Below are 21,324 nucleotides of genomic sequence, written 5' to 3' on the forward strand. Positions count from 1 at the left end.
CACTGGCTGAGCCTTGAGGTCCCTTCCAGCCCTGACAGTTCTATGATTCTGCAACACTACCTAAGAGCTCCTAGGAGGAGAAGCAACAATGATCTGGGAGCTCTCACTGGCACCAAGCAGCAAAGCCTCTTAACTTCATCCCTCTGCTAGCACCAACTCAGCAGCTTTTCAAGGATCCTTCCACCAAGTAAAATTTTAATACCCAAAAAATCATCAGCAAAGAAGTTTGAGCCCTTCATCCACAGCTCAGGACCAAAAATAGCCTGGCCACAGCTCCTCAGCATGCTAAAAATACATCAGCAGCTTTTGTGTGTGTGAGTGGTAGCTGAGATGTCACAAGGAAGCTTAGCCAGAGCTTCTCCACACTTCCCCCTGACTGACACCCCCACTTCATTCCCTTCTCCAGGCTCCCAGCACTCTCTTCTACCCAGTTGTTTCCTTCCTGGAGCACAGCAATGTGTTCAGATGAGTACTTCAGATACAGGCATGAGCATCTGAGGCCTTTTCATTTTATTCCTGCAGCTTTTCTCTGGTGTTTTCCCCCCCACTGTTTCCTTCAGGCAGCCAGGAGGTGCTCTCAGCATTACTGGAGCTCTCAGCAAGGCCTTTACCCCCTCGTGGCTAGAAAGCAGAGGCTGCAGAGGGGATCCCCATACTGACCTCTGGGGTTGGGCAGGATTTGGGGCTGTTCTGCATGGATTCTGATTTGGAGGAGTTTGACTGAGACTCCAGTTTCTTGGCTTGCTTCTGAGTGCTGGGAGCAGCACCGGGGGAGCCACCGGTGGCATCAGGCACCAGCTGTGAGGACTCCAACTCATCAGCCTCTTCATTGTGAGCCTTCTTTGTGCTCTGGTGAGCAAGAAATGCAGGAGCAGTGGATTCTGCAACACAAGAAGCTGCTCATCACTTTTAGCCACAGGCAGAAGACAAGGTCAGCAGTGAGCATCACAGTGAGCAAACTCCCTTCAGAGCAGCTCAAGTCTCTCACCTAACGCTGCAACACACTGCACACTCTGGGCCCTCTTTGCTCAGAGAAATGTTCACTTCTCTCTCTGACTACAACATGAGCCAAAGGTATTTACAAGAGAGAGAGAGAGAGCCCAAAATTTCACTGAGCATTTGTGCTATTTCCCTTATTCCCTTATTGTGTTATTCCCTTATCCCTGCCCACCTCGACAGGCTGCACAGATGGGCAGAGGCCAAGGGCAGGAGATTGAACACATCCAAGTGCCAGGTGCTGCACTTTGGCCACAGCAACCCCAGGCAGAGCTACAGGCTGGGGTCAGAGTGGGTGAGAGCAGCCAGGCAGAGAGGGACCTGGGGGGACTGGTTGATAGTAGGCTGAACATGAGCCTCCAGTGTGCCCAGGAAGCCAAGAGGGCCAATGGCATCCTGGCCTGCATCAGGAAGAGTGTGGCCAGCAGGAGCAGGGAAGTCATTGTGCCCTGTGCTCAGCACTGGTTAGGCCACACCTGGAGTCCTGTGTCCAGTTCTGGGCTCCTCAGTTTAAGAAGGACATTGAGATGCTGGAAGGTGTCCAGAGAAGGGCAACAAGGCTGGGGAGGGGTCTGGAGCACAGCCCTGTGAGGAGAGGCTGAGGGAGCTGGGGTTGCTTAGCCTGCAGAAGAGGAGGCTCAGGAGAGACCTTCTTGCTCTCTCCAACTCCCTGAAGGGAGGTTGTAGCCAGGTGGGGGTTGGTCTCTTCTCCCAGGCAAGCAGCACCAGAACAAGAGGACACAGTCTCAAGCTGTGCCAGGGGAGGTTAGGAGGAAATTCTACACAGAGAGAGTGATTGCCCATTGGAATGTGCTGCCCAGGGAGGTGGTGGAGTCCCCACCCTGGAGGTGTTTAGGAGGAGACTTGATAGGGTGCTTGGTTGCATGGTTTAGTTGATTGGATGGTGTTGGATAATAGGTTGGACTTGATGATCTTGAAGGTCTCTTCCAACCTGGTTTACTCTATTCCACTCCACTCCATTCCATTCCACTCCACTCCATTCCATTCCCACAAACAACAGCTCATTTGGCACAGCACCCGCAGGTCATCCCCAGCAATTACCCTTCTGCCAGTGGGGCTGGGGGGAAGAGCTGCAGAGAGCATGAGGAAGCTCAGAAGTCACCAGAGTAGAGGTGAGCAGGTCGATTTTCCCTGTCTGAAGGCGGAATTGCTGGAGTTCCTGGGACAGGAGGCTGAACTGCTCGCTCTGACTGCGGCATTGGTCTTCCAGATCCTTCACCCGAGCCTGGCAGGAGAGACACAAGGTGAGGCACAAACCTGGGTCAAACCCCACCCCAGAGAGGCTGCAAACAGCTTTTGTCTTTGCTGCATCTTTCCAGGGGATTCAGACTCCAAGAACCACACTACAGGTATGCCCTGCCCAGGGATGGGCATTAGGAACTGGCAGCTCCACAGCTACAGCGCCTGTGAAAACCTGAGACTCATCAAGGAGGAGACTGGCTGGGAATCAGCTGGGAAGCAGAGACTTGTCAGGGTTGGAAGGGACCTCAAGGATCAGCCAGTTCCAACCCCCCTGCCATGGGCAGGGACACCTCACACCGCAGCAGGTTGCTCACAGCCACCTCCAGCCTAGCTGCAAACACCTCCAGGCAGGAGGCTTCCACCACCTCCCTGGGCAACCTGTGCCAGGCTCTCACCACTCTCCTGGGGAACAACTTCTTCCTCACATCCAATCTCAATCTCCCCACTTCTAGTTTTGCTCCATTCCCCCCAGTCCTATCACTCCCTGACACCCTCAAAAGTCCCTCCCCAGCTTTCTTGGAGCCCCCTTCAGATCCTGGAAGGCCACAATTAGGTCTCCTCAGAGCCTTCTCTTCTCTCCTCCCTCAAATGCTGAGTTTAAAGCTCAACATCCTACCCAAGCCCTGCAGCAGACCAGGTCAAACAAGCTAAAGACAGCTATGCCTTGAAAACAAGAGGGCTGAAAAGGTTTTGCATGTTTATTGGAGCATTAAAGTGACATCTCCAGAAGGAACTGCTCTCCCAGTGCTCATTCCAGAAGCTCCAGCAAGCTCCCAAAACCTTACCCTGTCCTCCCCACCGTTCTGGGCAGGACTTCCAATTGTCCCTTGCTCAGGGAGTAGGATGCAGAGGGAACATCAGCACCCTGGCCCAGGCTGCAGAACATTCCTTTGCTGCAGGCAGCCCACACATGTTGCTACCAGGTCCTACAGGGGTGACTTGCTGCAGAAGGATGCATGCTGAGTAGAAGCCAGCCACATCTCAGCAAGATGAGATGCAGGGGAGGCCTGGGAAATGCTGTGGGGAGAGGTGGGGGGAAGGACATTCCTACCAGAAACCCATTTGTATTTCCTAATACTCTCCTTCTAGCATCTCTAGATCATAGTATCACAGAATCACCAAGGTTGGAAGAGACCTCAAGGATCATCGAGTCCAATCTGGCACCACAGACCTCCTGACTAAACCATGGCTCCAAGTGCCACATCCAATCCCCTCTGGAACACCTCCAGGGATGGGGACTCCACCACCTCCCTGGGCAGCACATCCCAATGGCTAACAACTCTCTCTGGGAAGAACTGTCTCCTCACTTCCAGCCTAAACCTCCCCTGGCACAGCTTGAGACTGTGTCCTCTTGTTCTGGGGCTGCTTGCCTGGCAGAAGAGACCAACCCCCACCTGGCTACAACCTCCCTTCAGGGAGTTGCAGAGAGCAAGAAGGTCTCCCCTGAGCCTCCTCTTCTGCAGGCTAAGCAACCCCAGCTCCCTCAGCCTCTCCTCCCAGGGCTGTGCTCCAGACCCCTCCCCAGCTTTCTTGCCCTTCTCTGGACACCTTCAAGTCTCTCAGTGTCCTTCTTGAACTGAGGAGCCCAGAACTGGACACAGGACTCCAGGTGTGGCCTGGGCAGTGCTGAGCACAAGGCACAATGACTTCCCTGCTCCTGCTGGCCACACTCTTCCTGATGCAGGCCAGGATGCCCTTGGCCTTCTTGGCCACCTGGGCACACTGCTGGCTCCTGTTCAGTTGCTGTCAACCAACACCCCCAGGTCCCTTTCTGCCTGGGCTCAGCCTCCAGCCACTTCCTAACCCAGCTCAGAGAGCTGCTGTCCCAGCCAGGGGCTGACAGCTTGGCCATGAGTTTGCTGTGGGGGATGGTGTCAAAGGCCTTGCTGAAGTCCAGGCAGACCACATCCACAGCCTGCCCCACATCCACCAGGCAGAGAAGGGCAGCAAAGCTGGGAGGGGTCTGGAGCACAGCCCTGTGAGGAGAGGCTGAGGGAGCTGGGGTTGCTTAGCCTGCAGAAGAGGAGGCTCAGGGGAGACCTTCTTGCTCTCTCCAACTCCCTGAAGAGAGGTTGTAGCCAGGAGGGGTTTGGTCTCTTCTCCCAGGCAGGCACCCAGCGCCAGAACAAGAGGACACAGTCTCAAGCTGTGCCAGGAGAGGTTCAGGCTGGAGGTGAGGAGAAAGTTCTTCCCAGAGAGAGTTGTTAGCCATTGGGATGTGCTGCCCAGGGAGGTGGTGGAGTCCCCATCCCTGGAGGTGTTCAAGAGGGGATTGGATGTGGCACTTGGAGACATGGTTTAGTCATGAGGTCTGTGGTGACAGGTTGGACTCGGTGATGTTTGAGGTCTCTTCCAACCTTGGTGATTCTGGGATACTGATACTGTAATCACAGCCCAAATCCATTCACACTGGTGGCCAAGCCAACAGCCTGGATAATCCACAGTTTAATTCTGAGATCCCTAATTAGTTGGGTGTCTTTTCCATCTTGTGTTGCTCAGAACAACACACAACCCCCCTGAGGTCTTGCCAGCACAGCACACACAATGCCTGCTTCTGGCAGGCTGCTTGCAGAGGTTCACAGACACTTGGGCAAGCAGCAAGGTTCCAGGGCAGTGCTGGGAGGCAGGGGGCCAAGGAAAAGGAACCTAAGCACATGGTCAGGAGCTTCAGTGAGCCAGCAGGAATCAAGCCTCAGGCACAGAAGAGACAGGTGACTTTTGTGTCTATGCCCAGGCCAAAAAGGAGAGAAAGAGGAGCCCCACACCAGCTGAGCCTGGGTAGCATGAGTACCAGAAGTGGCTGGGAGCAGAGGGTCAGGCTAACCACCAGCTCAGCAACTTACTCTGATTCTGCACACCAAGCTAGGCCTGGCCACCACCAGCTCAGCCCTGTCCCCTCAGACACTCTCCTTCTTGGATGCTCTCCCACACTTCTCCTAGAGAGGCCATTCCCCATCCAGATGTCCCTTGTTACCTTTCTCCTCATCTTCTGGCCCTATGCTTTTTGGGATCAGAGAATCTTGGGTTTGCTAGAAGGGGACTCTACAGCTCTGCAATCCAAACTCCTGCTCAAAGCTGGGCCCAAGGGATTAAAGGAACCTCCAAAATCCCACACAGCTGTGGGTGCTACTGGGGCAGGATGGATGTGGGCATATAATACCCTGGGCTGCTCCCAGTTCCTCTCCTGAAAGCTCCCAATGCTGCACTTCCCTTTGGACCAGGCTGACCTGAGACCACCACCCTGCCTCAGGCACTGCATTTCCTGCCACAGTGGCCACTTCAGAGCCCACCACTGTGACCCTTTGGGCATACCTGCTTCTGCAAAGGCATGTGTCAGTGCTACCCCTCAGTTCACCTCCCTGCTACCCAGGAGATCTTCATAGAATCACAGAATCAGGCAGGGTTGGAAGGGACCACAAGGATCAGTACCAACCCCCCTGCCATGGGCAGGGACACCCCACACTAGATCAGCCTGGCCAGAGCCTCATCCAGCCTGGGCTTAAACACCTCCAGGGATGGGGCCTCAACCACCTCCCTGGACAACCCATTCCAGGGCTTCACCACTCTCATGGGGAAGAACTTCCTCCTCAACTCCAGCCTCAATCTCCCCACCTCCAGCTTATTCCATTCCCCCTAGTCCTATCACTACCTGAGATCCTGAGAAGTCCCTCCCCAGCCTTCTTGGAGCCCCCTTCAGATCCTGGAAGGCCACAATGAGGTCACCTCAGAGCCTTCTCTTCTCCAGACTGAACAGCCCCAACTCCCTCAGTCTGTCCCTCACAGCAGAGCAGCTCCAGCCCTCTGCTCATCCTCCTGGCCCTTCTCTGGACACCTTCCAGCACCTCCAGACCCCTCTTGTAATAGGGGCTCCAGAACTGGAGGCAGTACTCCAGCTGGGGACTCACCAGAGCTGAGTAGAGGGTAAGAGACTCAATGAGAGAGTCTCTCATTAAGAGATTTGAAGGTGTCCAGAGAAGGGCAAGAAAGCTGGGGAGGGGTCTGGAGCACAGCCCTGTGAGGAGAGGCTGAGGGAGCTGGGCTTGCTTAGCCTGCAGAAGAGGAGGCTCAGGGGAGACCTTCTTGCTCTCTCCAACTCCCTGAAGGGAGGTTGTAGCCAGGTGGGGGTTGGTCTCTTCTCCCAGGCACCCAGCAGCAGAACAAGAGGACACAGTCTCAAGCTGTGCCAGGGGAGGTTTGGGCTGGAGGTTAGGAAGTTGTTCTTCCCAGCAAGAGAGATTGGCCATTGGAATGTGCTGCCCAGGGAGGTGGTGGAGTCTCCATCCCTGGAGGTGTTTAGGAAGAGCCTGGATGAGGCACTTGGTGCCATGGTTTAGTTGTCAGGAGGTGTTGGATGACAGGTTGGACTTGATGACCTTTGAGGTCTCTTCCAACCTGGTTAATTCTATTCTACTCTACATGTCTACATTTAACTAGTTGAGAAAGCAAAGCATTTAAACAGGAAAGCAGCTGCTCCACCAAACTCATCATGGTAGCTCCTTCAATGGCATTTATCCCTTGGAGGTGACACTCTTGCAATCTTTGCCAGAGCATACTTCCAACAGGGATATCAAGCACCTGTCAAAGTCAGGACAGGAGGAGAGAAGTGTCCTGTTTGACAGGATTATAGCAGTACCTGCATGCAATCCAAAGTACTCTGGGAGCAAGAAGAAAAGCAAAGAGAGATATAAAACCACATCAGCAAGTTGCACCAGCCCCAAAATATCAACAATCCACCAAAGATAGCCCAACCCTCAGTGTGGCTGAGATGATCCTCCCACCAACTTGGAGAGGCTTCCTTGTTCCACACTGAGATCCCCACCTCATGCCCAGAAGCATCTCCTTGCTAAGCAAAAGCCAGCTCCCACACCCCAAATGCATGAAGAAGGCAACCATGCATCACCACTGCCACATTTCCAGTCCTCTCTGCCCAGCACACTGCCATCACTCAGGAAATCCATGCAGTGGATGCTCTGTCTCCAGACCTTTCCCCAGATCTGAGGCCAAGGAGCAGTGGGAATCAAGGCCCAGCTCAGAACCTGGCTCTGACATGGCTTCAAGGAGCTCAGCCTTGCTGCCTGCTCCTAGGTCTGGCAAGAGAAGCAGAATTCAGCTCTGCTCACCAATGAATTCCCCTGGACTCAGGCTGTCACCTTTTGAATCCAGGCAGTGTCAAAGGCAGCTGAGAATCTTCCCTCATGTACTCTGGAACCACTGCTGAACTCCTCCACTCCCTCAGCCACAGGCCTCAGGGTTTCCTTTGCTTGCTGAGACAGACTTTCTACCCATGAAACTTCTGCACACAAAGCTCCCCTCACCTCTGCTCACTCCCATCACTGCCCTGCCCCAGAACTAGAGCACAGCTGAGGCTGGATATCACCCAGCCCAACTCCCTCAGCTCAAAGCAGTGCCAACCAGGGCAGGCCCTGTCCCTGGAGGTGTTTAAGCCCAGGCTGGATGAGGCTCTGGCCAGCCTGATCTAGTGTGGGCAGGGGGGTTGGAACTAGCTGATCCCTGTGGTCCCTTCCAACCCTGACTGATACTGTGATACTAGGTTGCCAAGAGCTTTGTCTAGCTGACTCTTGAGTATCTCCAAGGAGGGAGACTCCACTTAATAGAGTCAAAAGCATTAAGTTGGTTTGGTTGGACAAAGCTCATCCACTCCAGCCATTCTCTGTCTCTACCAAGGCTGGGGCTAAACCATGGCCCTCAGCACCACACCTCTGCCCCTCTAAACCACCTCCAGGGATGGGGATTCAACCACCTCCTTGGGGAGGCTGTTTCAGTCTTTGAGAACCCTTTCAGTGAAGAAGTTTCTTCTCATGCCCAACCTAAGCCTCTCCTGGGGCAACCTGAAGACATTCCTTTTTGTTCCATCACTTGAGACTAGGGAGAAGAGACCAACCCCCAGCTGGCTACAACCTCCTTTCAGGGAGTTGTAGAGAGCAAGGAGGTCTCCCCTCAGCCTCCTTATCTCCAGGCTGAACAACCCCAGCTCCCTCAGCCAGGAGAGGGAGAGACCACACTCAATCCTCATCAGTATCACATCAAACCATCCAAACAGCTGCAAAACCCTACAACATGCAGTGTGGGCACCCCAAACCCTGCACTGATGGGTCTGGAATGGCTTTGGGTACAGACAAGTTGTTTAAGTGCCTGCTGCTCCACATGAATCCAGCTTTTAATGACAATTTCTCTCTCTTTGCTCCACCTGGTGCTGCACCTCTGTCCAAGTAACCTGAAAGCCAAGGCTGATGAAGCCCTTGCAAGAGAACAGGACACAGAATAAAATCACTGTCCCTTGCTTCCTTTGCACAGGTAGATGTCTGGTTTGAACCTAAGCTACTCCAAGCCTTCAGTGAGTTAGTTCAGGGAACATCTGGCCAGCAGCAAGACCTTTCTTTCCTTAAAGGCTTCTAAGGAACCAGCTAAACCCAAGTGACTAAAGAGCAGCCCTCACACCAGCTCTGATCCTGTCTCTGCAGCTGAAGGATGACCCAGAAGTGACAGAAATGGGGCAACAAATAATGTCACTTCCCCACAACATCCACCCAGCCTGCAGCAATTTCACTCCCAACCAGAGTGAGCCCAGCACTCCTGAGCTCTCCAGTTTGGACAGAGGTCAGGCCCCCTTCAAGGGAGATGCTGTTTGTAGCCAGGGGCTCAGGACTGAGGGAGTAGAGGCTTTTCCATTTGCCACCACACCTAACCCAACTCCCTGACAGCCACACAATCAACCCATCAAATGCCAGGGTTTGGTGCTTTGCCTTTGCAGCTCTGGGAATTCTCAGTCAAGGTTTTCTCCAAAGTCATCCTGATAACAAACCAGACCTAAACCAGTGCTCCACCTTGAGCATCTCCAGAATCACACAATGCTCTGGCTTGGAAAGGACCTCCAAAGGTCATCCAGTCCAACCCCCTTGCAGTAAGCAGGGACAGCCTCAACTAGATCAGGTTGCCCAGAGCCCTCTTGAGCCTCACCTTGAGTATCTCCAGGGAAGGAGCCTCAACCACCTCCCTGGGCAACCTGTTGCAGTGTTCCACCACCCTCATGGTGTAGCACTTGTTCTTAGCATCCAACCTAACCCTGCTCTTCTCTAGTTTGAAGCCACTGCCCCTTGTCCTATCACCACAGCCCTTTGTGAACAGTCTCTCTGCAGCCTTCTTGTAGTCCCCCTTCAGCTACTGGAAGCTCTCTATTAGGTCTCCCAGCTCATCACAGCTGCCAGGCTGCAGCACTCAGCTGCCTGCCACCATGGCCAAGCATGCTCTGGGTGGATGGCAGCTGGTTCCAGCCTAGCAAACAAGGGAGACAAGGGAGCTGCCTCAAGCTTCCCACTCCTTCTGCTCAGGTAAAGGCCACATTTCTCCTTTTCTTCCCCTATCCAAAAGCACAGAATCACAAATCTCAAACCACATGGCTGCAAGTCCTCTTCCTGCTGGTGGCTCTGCAAAGTGGAGCAGGCAGAGCTGAGGTTGGTTACTGAATATATCCCTGAAAAGAGCTGTTGGGCACATCAATCTGAATGAAGGAACCTACCTGAGGACTAAGCAGGCCAGGATTTAACCCCTGAAAACTCTGACCCCAGAGACTGCTCCACTAGCACAACTTCTTCACAGCTCCAACACTCTGCACCTTACCAAGAGCCAACAGAACCCAGGGCTTCAGGAAAGCTGACAGTAAGAGCAAGAGACACCAAATCCACAGCCCCCAATCCATCTTATTTTCCTCTGTCTTACCTCCAGAAGCTGCACTGCTCCTTCATGTTCTCTTTTGGCCTCTGCCTGTGCCTAGGAAGAAATAAATAATGGGGAAAATAAGAAAGCAGCCTCCCTAAGTTCACTTCTGTTGGCAGCAGCACCTTGGTTTAAAGCACTGGGCTAGATTTAAACAGTCTTTGGACAAAGAGCAGTGAGATCAGAACTGCCATTCATGAGCAAAGCCCCTCACTTGGCTCAGGTACCAGAGCTCTCCTAGGTGCACTCACCCTTCCCTGGTTTGCTTTGTCCTGTAATCTCACCTGTATGGGCTGCCCAGGGAGGTGGTGGAGTCCCCATCCCTGCAGGTGTTCAAGAGGGGACTGGATGTGGCACTTGGAGCCATGGTTTAGTTGTCAGGAGGTGTTGGGTGAGAGGTTGGACTTGATGATCTTTGAGGTCTCTTCCAACCTTGGTGATTCTGTGATTCTGTCCCTCCTCCTTCCACCCAAGGAACCAAAGGAGCACAGTCCCACAGTACATTAGAGGCTGGAAGGCACCTCCAGAGGTCATGCAGTCCAACCCCCCTGCCAGAGCAGCACCACCCAGGGTAGTCTGCACAGGAATGCATCCAGGTGGGTTTTGAGCCTCCAGAGAAGGAGACTCCACAACCTCCCTGGGCAGCCTGCTCCAGGGCTCTGGCACCCTCACTGTCAAGAACTTTCTCCTCATGTTGAGCTGAAACCTTCTCTGGTCAAGGTTGTATCCACCGCTCTTTGTCTGATCACCCAAAAGAGCTTGGCCCCCTCCACCTGACACCCAGCCCTCAGGTACTGCTAGACATAAAGCAGCAGGAGTCCCATCACTTCCCAGGGATTCAGAGAGGGGAGATTTCCATTCCCTCCTACCTGCTGCAAGCGCCTGACCTCCTCCTGCTTCTCCTGCAGCACTAGCAGGGCCTCCTTGTGCTCGATTTCCAGCTGCTGCCGGCGCTCAGCCACATTTCTCATGTGCTGCAGAACAAGTCACAGACAGCTGAAAGGGGACATTCCTGAAACACTGCCCCCAGGCCTGTCAAAACAGGGCCTGCACTTCATGTCACCAGCCAAGAGAGGAGGAAGGAAGAAACTCTGAGCACAAGCCACAGCAACACAGCTAATGACATTCTTCCGTCGGCGAGGGTCACCTTATCGCCCTGCCCGCCCGAAGCCCTGACAGCAGCCTTGCTCAAGCACCTCTCCTCACTTTGGCAGGTCACATCCCAGGATCCCAGTGAAGCAGGATTCCCAGTGGAAGCACAGATACATACAGAAGAATGGACTAAAAAGAAGCAAACAGGCAACACAGCCTCATAGAATGGTTTGGGCTGGAAGGGACCTCAGAAATCATCCAGTTCCAACCCCCCTTGCCATGGGCAGGGACACCTCACACTAGCTCAGGTTGCTCAAGGCCTCATCCAACCTGGCTTTGAACACCTTCAGGGCATCCACTGGGAAACCTGTGCCAGTGTCTCACCACCCTCACTGTCTCCAGTCTCAATCTCCACTCTTCCAGCTCAAAGCCATTGTCCCTCATCCTGGCAGTCCACACCCTTGTCAAAAGCCCCTCCCCAGCTCTCCTGTAGCCCACTTCAGCTACTGGAAGACTGATCTAAGGTCTCCCTTCTCTTCTCCAGGCTGAACAGCCCCAACTCTCTCAGCCTCTTCCCACAAGGAGAGGTTCTCCAGCCCTCTGATCATCTTCATGGCCTCCTCTGGACCCTCTCCAACAGATCCATGTCCTCATTTCGCTGGAGGCACCAGCACTGGACGCAGCACAGCAGAGCACCAGAGCAGAGAGGTGGAGAAATGGCCTCCTTCCCTCCCATGCCATCCAAAAGCAGCACTAAGTGTTGTGTGGATCTTACTGACCTTCAGCACCTGCTCTAGATTCTCCAGCTTGGTTTGGAGTCCTTGATTCGTCTGAATCACTGAATCCCGTTCCTTGGTGACCAAAACAACCTGCAGCTTCAGGTCAGCATTCTCAGATTCAACCTGAGGAGAAAAGATTTCATGAGCACAAGTAGCCAAAGCTATTCCTTGCCTAATGAATGCAGGACAATGGAGTTCTGTATCCCTCTAGGTTGTTTCTCAGGCCTGCTTTCTGCTTGTACTGACACCGAAGCCAGGAGACATTTGGATGGGTCCTATGGGCTTTATTTGTGCTACTTCTCCCACCCAGAGTCATCTCCTCTCCGGGGAGAAGAAGAGGGGAGAAGAAGAGGGGAGAAGAAGAGGGGAGAAGAAGAGGGGAGAAGAAGAGGGGAGAAGAAGAGGGGAGAAGAAGAGGGGAGAAGAAGAGGGGAGAAGAAGAGGGGAGAAGAAGAGGGGAGAAGAAGAGGGGAGAAGAAGAGGGGAGAAGAAGAGGGGAGAAGAAGAGGGGAGAAGAAGAGGGGAGAAGAAGAGGGGAGAAGAAGAGGGGAGAAGAAGAGGGGAGAAGAAGAGGGGAGAAGAAGAGGGGAGAAGAAAAATTAACCAGGTTGGAAAAGGCCTTTGAGATCATCAAGTCCAACCTACCACCCAACACCATCTGATCAACTAAACCATGGCACCAAGTGCCTTATCCAGGCTCTTTCTTAAACACCTCCAGTGATGGTGACTCCACCACCTCCCTGGGCAAATGACATATGGGGAGGGACTTTTGAGGGTGTCAGGGAGGGATAGGACTGGGGGGGGATGGAGCAAAACTGGAAGTGGGGAGATTGAGATTGGATGTGAGGAAGAAGTTGTTCCCCATGAGGGTGGCGAGAGCCTGGCACAGGTTGCCCAGGGAGGTGGTGGAAGCCTCCTGCCTGGAGGTGTTTGCAGCCAGGCTGGAGGTGGCTGTCAGCAACCTGCTGCAGTGTGAGGTGTCCCTGCCTCTTTTTTTTTTTGGCCTCTTTTTGGTGGTGCACAGTAATCAGACAAGGAACAACAGGTACAGCCTTGAACACAGAAGATTTCACCTCCACATGAGGAGAAAGTTCTTTACAGTGAGGGTGCCAGAGCCCTGGAGCAGGCTGCCCAGAGAGGTTGTGGAGGCTCCTTCTCTGGAGCCTTTCCAACCCCACCTGGATGCATTCCTGTGTGGACTACCCTAAGTGATCCTGCTTTGGCAGGGGGCTTGGACCCCATGATCTCTGGAGGTCCCTTGCAACCTCTGATGTACTGTGGTACTGTGATACTGCCCACGGCAGGGGGGTTGGAACTGCCTGAGCCTTGAGGTCCCTTCCAACCCTGCCAAGTCTATGATTCTGTGGCGTACACAGGACAGAGAGGTAGAGAGATGGACACACACCAGTGGTGTCAGCTGGCAAACCAAAAGCCCAGCATGGTGGCAAGCTCTGCTTTTGCAGAAGCTCCCTCTGCCCCAGGCACTGCTCCTTACCTGCCCTGCCCAGCCAGCCTTCTCGTTCAGCTGCAAGTTCTCTTCTGCCAGGCGTGCATTTTCACTCTGCACCTCCTGCAGCTGGATCTCCTGTCCAGAGAGAGCTTGCTGTTACCACACCAGGGCCCACAGCTGACCTCCCCCCAAATCCAGCCTGCAGAGCAGCTCCACTGGGGGGCTGATGGTGCAGGCTGCTGAGGGGATGCTGCCTGAAGGGTGGAAGCCCCCAGCATGCAGCACTGCTCAAGCAGATAGCAGCCCTGTGCCAGATGACCTCTTCAGTTGCTTTTGCCATGTATGGAAGGCCCAGAGCAAGGAAGGCATTTCCTTGCCTGCTTCACAGCTCCAGTGTCAGTGGAAACTTGATAGGGTGCTTGTTGCATGGTTTAGTTGATTAGGTGGTGTTGGATGATAGGTTGGACTCAATGATCTTGAAGGTCTCTTCCAACCTGGTTTATTCTATTCCATTCCATTCCATTCTCTACATGCTGCTGTCTAGAACAGCATCTCCATCCACAAGAATTAGAGGAGATGGCCTCAAGCTGCACCAAGGCAGGCTTAGTTTGGAGATCAGGAAACATTTCTTTCTTGAAAGAGTGGTCAGGGACTGGAACAGGCTGCCCAGGGAGGTGGTGGAGTCACCATCCCTAGAGCTGGGTTGGTGGTTTGACCCAGTGATTCATAGCATGGTTTAGGTTGGAAGGGACCTTCAAGATGATCATGGTCTAACAGGGACACCTTCCACTAGACCAGCTTGCTCAAGGCCTCATCCAGCCTGGCCCTGAACATCTCCAGGAAGGAGGCATCTGCAACTTCCCTGGACAACCTGTTCCAGTGTCTCACCACACCACCCTCACTGACCTTAGAGGTCTTTTCCAACTGAAACAAATCTCATGACTCCAATGCATCAGGTTTCACTGTTGGGTCAAGATCAGAGTCTTCTCAACAAGTTTCAGTGAAGGAAGAATAACTATTTGGAAGAATGATGCTAAATAGAGTTCCAGGCTGCAAACTCAGGAGATTTAAATGCCTGATTGATCCAGGATTCAGTTGGAAGAGACCTTTAAGATCATAGAGTCATCAAGCCAGCACTGCCAGCTCCCTCAGCATCACATCTCCACAGCTTTGGAACTCCTGCAGGGATGGGGATTCCACCACTGCCTTGGGAATCCTGTTGCAGGGCTGGACAATCATTTTATGGAAGAAATTGTTCCTCAGGTCCAACCTAAACCTCCCCTGGTGCAACCTGAGATCATATCCTCTCATCCTACCAGCTGCTACTTGGAAGAAGAGGCCAACCCCCATGGGGTTCCAACCTCCTTTCAGGGAGTTGGAGAGAGCAGGAAGGTCTCCCCTGAGCCTCCTCTTCTCCAGGCTAAGCAACCCCAGCTCCCTCAGCCTCTCCTCACAGGGCTGTGCTCCAGACCCCTCCCCATCTTTCTTGCCCTTCTCTGGACACCTTCCAGCATCTCAACATCTTTCCTAACCTGAGGAGCCTAGAACTGGACACAGGACTCAAGGTGTGGCCTCAGCAGTGCTGAGCACAGGGCACAAGGACTTCCCTGCTCCTGCTGGCCACACTCTTCCTGATGCAGGCCAGGATGCCATTGGCCCTCTTGGCCACCTGGGCACACTGCTGGCTCATGTTCAGCCTACTATCAACCACTACCCCCATGTCCCTTTCTGCCTGGCTGCTCTCAGCCACTCTGACCCCAGCCTGTAGCACTGCCTGGGGTTGTTGTGGCCAAAGTGCAGCACCCAGCACTTGGACTTGTTGAATGCCATCCTGTTGGACTCTGCCCATCTGCCCAGCCTGGCAAGGTCCCTCTGCAGAGCTCTCCTACCCTCTAACAGCTCAACTCCTGCCCCCAGCTTGGTGTCATCTGCAAACTTACTGAGGATGGACTCAATCCCCTCCTCCAGATGATCAATAAAGATATTGAACAGGATGGGGCCCAGCACTGAGCCCTGGGGGTCAGAAACTCCTCACAGGACTCTCAGATAGCTGACAGAGTAAATAAACATTTCCAGCCTCAAGGGCTGGAGCTCCAGATACATGACTTTGGTTCAAATGAAGACTGCTGACTCCTTCCTAAGGTAAACTGAAGTGAATCCAAGAGAAGCACACCACAATCCAGTTCCTCTTCTGCCATTATTTGGATTGGCTGTTAGGAACAGTTTCTTTACCATCAGGGTGGTGGAACACTGGAACAGGTTGCCCAGGGAGGTGGCTGAGGAGATATTCAAGGTGAGGCTTGACAGGGCTCTGGGAAGCCTGATCTAGTTGGGGATGGTCCTGCTAAGTGGAGATGGGGTTGGACTGGATGACCTTTGGAGGTCCCTTCCAACCCAGACCATTCTATGATTACCTTGCAGCCTGCTCTGTCAAAAGAGCAAGAGGTAACCAAAGCTCTCCAGCCCCTGCAGGTCTGGCTCAGAGTGCAGTCACTGGAAAGTGGCAAACAGCATCTGCAGAGGGTGCCCAGGGCTGTGCATGTTCCCCTCCATGCCTAGGGAGGGACCATGCGGGGATGAAACCCAGAGCTGGATGACCTTTGGAGGCCCCTTCCAGCTCAGCTCATTCTCTGCCAGTGCTCCCTAGAGCAGGCCACAGGAACACTCACCAGTTCTTTGCATCTTTTATGCTTTTTCCTCACTTCATGCTCAAGGTTCTCACATTTTTTGCGCTTCTTCTTGAGCTCAAACTCCTGCATGGAAGGAGCAGAAGCAGATCAGCAAGCCCAGGCTGGTCAAATGCATCAAGAAACCCAAGCCCCAGTGCCATCACTAGCTGGTTTTACTCTCTTCAGGAAACCTCTTTGTGGCCAAGATAAACAACAGAGAAAGCAAAAGGCAGTCAAAGCAAGGAACTCCTTCCAGGGGAACAGCTACCCCTCTCTTCCCCAAGCTTTCCACCTCCTGCAGCCAGGCCTCTTGTTTGCCCTTTGCACAGATGTTCAGCTTGAATATGCAGCTTGCAACACCAGCTGTGCTATCTTAGCCCCCCAGTCTAATCCAAATGACATCTAACAGACAGCAGACATCCTCTGAGGGTTACATGCCTTTAGCTGCAGTTATCTGCTGCCACTCTTGGTTCCTCGGCCAGCTAAGAGCTGCTAAACCTCACTGTGAACTGTCCTAGTTTGCTGGAATGATTCACAAGGGACACATTCCTGACACAACATCTGTCCCAGGTCACTCCTGCCTGTCTCCAGTTCAAACAAGACAAAAGCAAGCCCAGCACACAACCTACTGGCTGGTTGCCCCTCTCGTCTGAGTGTGAGACGTTCCCCGGCCAGCCCCTGTAACCAGGAGCTGCCACCCGCCCCCACCCTGCAGGCAGACAGCTGCCCCCTTTTGAAGTGCAAGGCTTTGCCTGAAGTCCCCAAAATCTCCACCTGGATTCCCCAGGGTATTAAAAACCCCCAAGAGAAAAACCAGAGCACTCCCTCACCCAAAGCCAAGCTCACAACTCACCAGCTGCTGGATCTGTGGGCTGCTCTCTGGGGCTCTTACTGCAGTTTTGGGAGGGAAATTCTCATGGCCTTCAGAGGCAGGTCCCAGGGGCTGCACACTTGGTTCCACCTGGAAAGCAAGTGAGATGATCTAGATGAGGATGACCTGCTCACTGCAGGGGGGTTGGACTGGATGGCTTTAAGAGGTGCCTTCCACCTTGGGTGACTCTATGATTGGATGTCAGAGAGCTCGGGGCCAGCCAGGGCTACAGAGCACGCCAGGCACACTGAGGGAGAAGTGGCTCTCCTGGTAGTACCATCTAGGAGAGCCTGAAAGACCCTGAACTGCACCACTGGGCAAGGAGAAAGGTGAACAATGTGCCAGGGATCTCTCAGCCACCAAAGACCTGCCCTGGGAGCCTTCTGGAGCCCAGAACCAATCAATCCAGCTTGAGTTAACCACCCAGGAGCAGCAGTGGGCTTCTGAAAGCTCCCAGATCTGAGTTGCTACACCTAAGAATGCAATGAGAGGCAGCAGCAACACCTTTCAGGTCACCTTCCAAAGCAGTAACAAGAAGGTGGATGACAGATGGGAGAACACAACCCTCACAAACAGCACAAAGCAGGAATCAGTGAGGATGTCAGAATATGGAATGGAATGGAATGGAATGGAATGGAATGGAATGGAATGGAATGGAATGGAATGGAATGGAATGGAATGGAATGGAATGGAATGGAATGGAATGGAAAAGGCCTTGGAGATCATCAAGTCCAACCTCTCAACCAACACCATCTGATCAACTAAACCATTCCAGCACATTCCAATGGGCAATCACTCTCTCTATGAAGTGATTGAGCAATAAAGCCTCCCCTGAGCCTCCTCTTCTCCAGGCTAAGCAACCTCAGCTGCCTCAGCCTCTCCTCACAGGGCTTGTGCTGCTTCCTCACAAAGTGGACTGCTGCATTTTAGCCAACTTTAGTGAAATGTAAGGCCCCAAGGAATGCTGAGTGGCTGCCAGCTAAGGCTACCAACACCACACAGCACCATGTGCCCCAAGCCAAGCTCTTTTCAGGTATCACAGAATCAGTCAGGGTTGGAAGGGACCAAAAGGGTCAGCTAGTTCCAACCCCCCTGCCATGGGCAGGGACACCCCACACTAGATCAGCCTGGCCAGAGCCTCATCCAGTCTGGGCTTAAACACCTCCAGGGATGGGGCCCCAACCACCTCCCTGGACAACCCATTCCAGGGCTTCACCACTCTCCTGGGGAAGAACTTCCTCCTCACCTCCAGCCTGAATCTCCCCACCTCCAGCTTCATTCCATTCCCCCTATCACTACCTGAGATCCTGAGCAGTCCCTCCCCAGCCTTCTTGGAGCCCCCTTCAGATACTGGAAGGCCACAATGAGGTCACCTCAGAGCCTTCTCTTCTCCAGACTGAACAGCCCCAACTCCCTCAGTCTGTCCTCATAGCAGAGCAGCTCCAGCCCTCTGCTCATCCTCCTGGCCCTTCTCTGGACACCTTCCAGCACCTCCAGATCCCTCTTGTAATAGGGGCTCCAGAACTGGAGGCAGTACTCCAGCTGGGGTCTCCCCAGAGCTGAGCAGAGGGGGAGAATCCCCTCCCTTGCCCTGCTGGCCACACTTCTCTTGCTGCAGCCCAGGCTCTGACTGGCTTTCCAGGCTGGAAAGCACACAGATAAGCAAGGCAAACGTGCTTGCTCCTGATGATGTCCCAAGCACAGGGCTACACAAAAGTCTGTCAGCCCTAATGACAGACAACTTACCAAAGGTACAGGCTTCCAAATCTGCCCCCACAGAGCTGCCTTCCACCCCCAAGAACAAAGAGGTGCCCCCAGCCACGGTGCTCAGGCACTCCTGTTCTTAGACACAGTGCTCAGCCCCATCCCCGCACTCAACAGCTGACAAACAAGGCTGGCACAGGCTGCCAAGAGAGCTGTGACCTGGAGCTGTGCCACCCTCATTCACAGCAGGGACTTGAAGATGCTCACTGAATGAGCCAGATGCAAAGAATCTATTCAGCCATACAGTTGGGAAGGGGAAAAAAAGATCACTGTAGAACAGCTGCTTTCCAACAGCCCCCGCCCAGAACTACCCACCTGGGGTGCCCGGACGCTGGCAGAGCTGCTGCCAAGGAAAGCAGGATGGAGCTGCACCAGCTAAAGCCAAAAATGAAGAGGATGGGAGTAGGAGAGGATGGGAGTAGGAGAGGATGGGAGTAGGAGAGGATGGGAGTAGGAGAGGATGGGAGTAGGAGAGGATGGGAGTAGGAGAGGATGGGAGTAGGAGAGGATGGGAGTAGGAGAGGATGGGAGTAGGAGAGGATGGACCAGACAAGATTGGAAGAGGCCTTTGAGATCATCAAGTCCAACCTACCACCCAACACCATCTGATCAACTAAACCATGGCACCAAGTGCCTCATCCAGGCTCTTCTTAAACACCTCCAGTGATGGGAACTCCACCACCTCCCTGGGCAGCACATCCCAATGGCCAATCTCTCTTTCTGTGACAAATTTCTTCCTCACCTGCAGCCTAAACTTCCCCTGGCACAGCTTGAGACTGTGTCCTCTTGTTCTGGTGCTGGTTGTCAGGGAGAAGAGACCAACCCCTACCTGGCTACAACCTCCCTTCAGGGAGTTGGAGAGAGCAAGAAGGTCTCCCCTGAGCCTCCTCTTCTGCAGGCTAAGCAACCCCAGCTCCCTCAGCCTCTCCTCACAGGGCTGTGCTCCAGACCCCTCCCCAGCTTTCTTGCCCTTCTCTGGACACTTTCAAGTGTCTGCCCACAAGAACACAGCCCATGGAGCCTGGGGTGTTGCCTGCTACAGGTTTCAGCTGAGAGACTGCCAACAGCTCCCTTGCTCTCCCTTCACTCCTGCTGTCAGGCTTAGTTGTGTTGGTATTTATCAGCCAGAAAAATCTTTGAACACTGAGGGCAGAGAAGCAGTTTCTCTCCTGAAGCAGAGAAATAAAGAGCACCCATGAGGAGGACTGTGATGCATGCTCTTGTCTGGCAGAATCTGCAGGGTCAGTTGAAAAGCAAGGCCTGGAAGAGCTGCTCCAGGAAGACAAGGGCAGAGCAGTGGGGAAAACATCCAGGTCTATGCATCCCTCTTCATCACAGAGAAATCTGGGAGGGTAAGAGGCCAGGAGGGTGGAGACTTCAAACTACAAAGACCAGAGCTGAGGATCTCTCTCACACTGAACTGCCTACAAGAAGGCCTGGTGAAGCCAACAAAATGAACAGCAACAAATCACCAAGGTCAGACAACATTCACCCACGAGTTCAACCTCCCCTCTTTGGCATGAACCCCAGCAGTGAGCCACGATGTGCAGGGAGTCATTCCTCCACCACTGCCTTTAACACAAACAACTGGAAGGTGGCAAGTGTCAGGTTCTAGGAGTGGAGATCCATGGAAACACAGACATCTGACACCTGCTCTGGGAAAACTGATAGAAACTGCCACAAAGATTAGGCACACACTTTTATATATATATATATATAGGGGGGAAAATCCACACTCACAAATCTACTGAGTTTTTCTAAGGTGTCAGCAAGAAAACAGGTGAGGGAGATCCTGCAGGTGCATTACAAACCCTGTGAAGAGAGGCTGAGGGAGCTGGAGGTGTTTAGCCTGGAGAAGAGGAGGCTCAGGGAAGACCTTCTTGCTCTCTACAACTACCTGAAGGGAGGTTGTAGCCAGGTGGGGGTTGGTCTCTTCTCCCAGGCAACCAGCACCAGAACAAGAGGACACAGACTCAAGCTGTGCCAGGGGATGTTCAGGCTGGAGGTGGGGACAAAGTTCTTCACAGAAAGAGTAAATGGCCATTGGGATGTGCTGCCCAGGGAGGTGGTGGAGTCCCCATCCCTGGAGGTGTTCAAAAAGGGATTGGATGTGGCACTTGGAGCCATGGTTTAGCTGTCAGGAGGTGTTGGGTGACAGGTTGGACTCAATGAGCTCTGAGGTCTTTTCCAACCTTATTGATTCTATGATTAGTTACTTGGGAGAAGAGATCAACACCAGCCTCACTCCAACCTTTCAAGTAGCTGCAGAGAGTTTGCTCTTTATACACTGAGGAAGTTCTCTGGAAGTTAGGGTTCTATGATTCTGCTTGGGTACTCTGAACACATTCAAGCCAGAGTGCTCTGAAAGGCTTCTTACAGACACTGAGCCTGGGATATTAAGGGAAAGTTTTTTTCTCTTGGGTAAATATCTAGTGAAAAACTGAAGGACTGAAAGAGAGGCAGCAGGAACCAGGCCCTCCAAGCACCGACACAGCTAAGACAAACAGTGAAGAGGACCTCATGACACTGAGAGATTACAGAGGGCCACCAGACAAATGATGTTTTAACAGAACCCAGCGCTTAGGCACAAAGACAAAGAGATCTATTGGGAAAGGGAAAGAAAACTTCATTATGCCACCATATAAATCAAGGAGACAGCGTGTGGGGTACTGCGTGCAGGGCTTGCCTCCCCCAACACAAAGCTGA

At 53.2% G+C, this 21,324-nt stretch overlaps 1 protein-coding gene across 2 annotated transcripts in view; it reads right to left on the bottom strand.

The window, feature by feature from the left end:
* Positions 1-21,324, bottom strand: part of TSPOAP1 (TSPO associated protein 1) — a 79,933-nt gene that overhangs the window by 26,541 nt on the left and 32,068 nt on the right. For both annotated transcript variants that reach the window (XM_054166237.1, XM_054166238.1), the window contains exons 6-14: positions 16,837-16,944; positions 15,984-16,067; positions 13,360-13,449; positions 11,865-11,987; positions 10,863-10,967; positions 9,997-10,047; positions 6,893-6,913; positions 2,059-2,242; positions 661-881 (exon numbers count right to left, since the gene is read on the bottom strand). In XM_054166237.1, the coding sequence (XP_054022212.1) occupies positions 661-881; positions 2,059-2,242; positions 6,893-6,913; positions 9,997-10,047; positions 10,863-10,967; positions 11,865-11,987; positions 13,360-13,449; positions 15,984-16,067; positions 16,837-16,944 (987 nt within the window). The remainder of the gene's footprint in view (positions 1-660; positions 882-2,058; positions 2,243-6,892; positions 6,914-9,996; positions 10,048-10,862; positions 10,968-11,864; positions 11,988-13,359; positions 13,450-15,983; positions 16,068-16,836; positions 16,945-21,324) is intronic.

Source organism: Dryobates pubescens, chromosome 13, assembly GCF_014839835.1.
Source record: "Dryobates pubescens isolate bDryPub1 chromosome 13, bDryPub1.pri, whole genome shotgun sequence".
Classification (NCBI taxonomy): Eukaryota; Metazoa; Chordata; class Aves; order Piciformes; family Picidae; genus Dryobates; species Dryobates pubescens.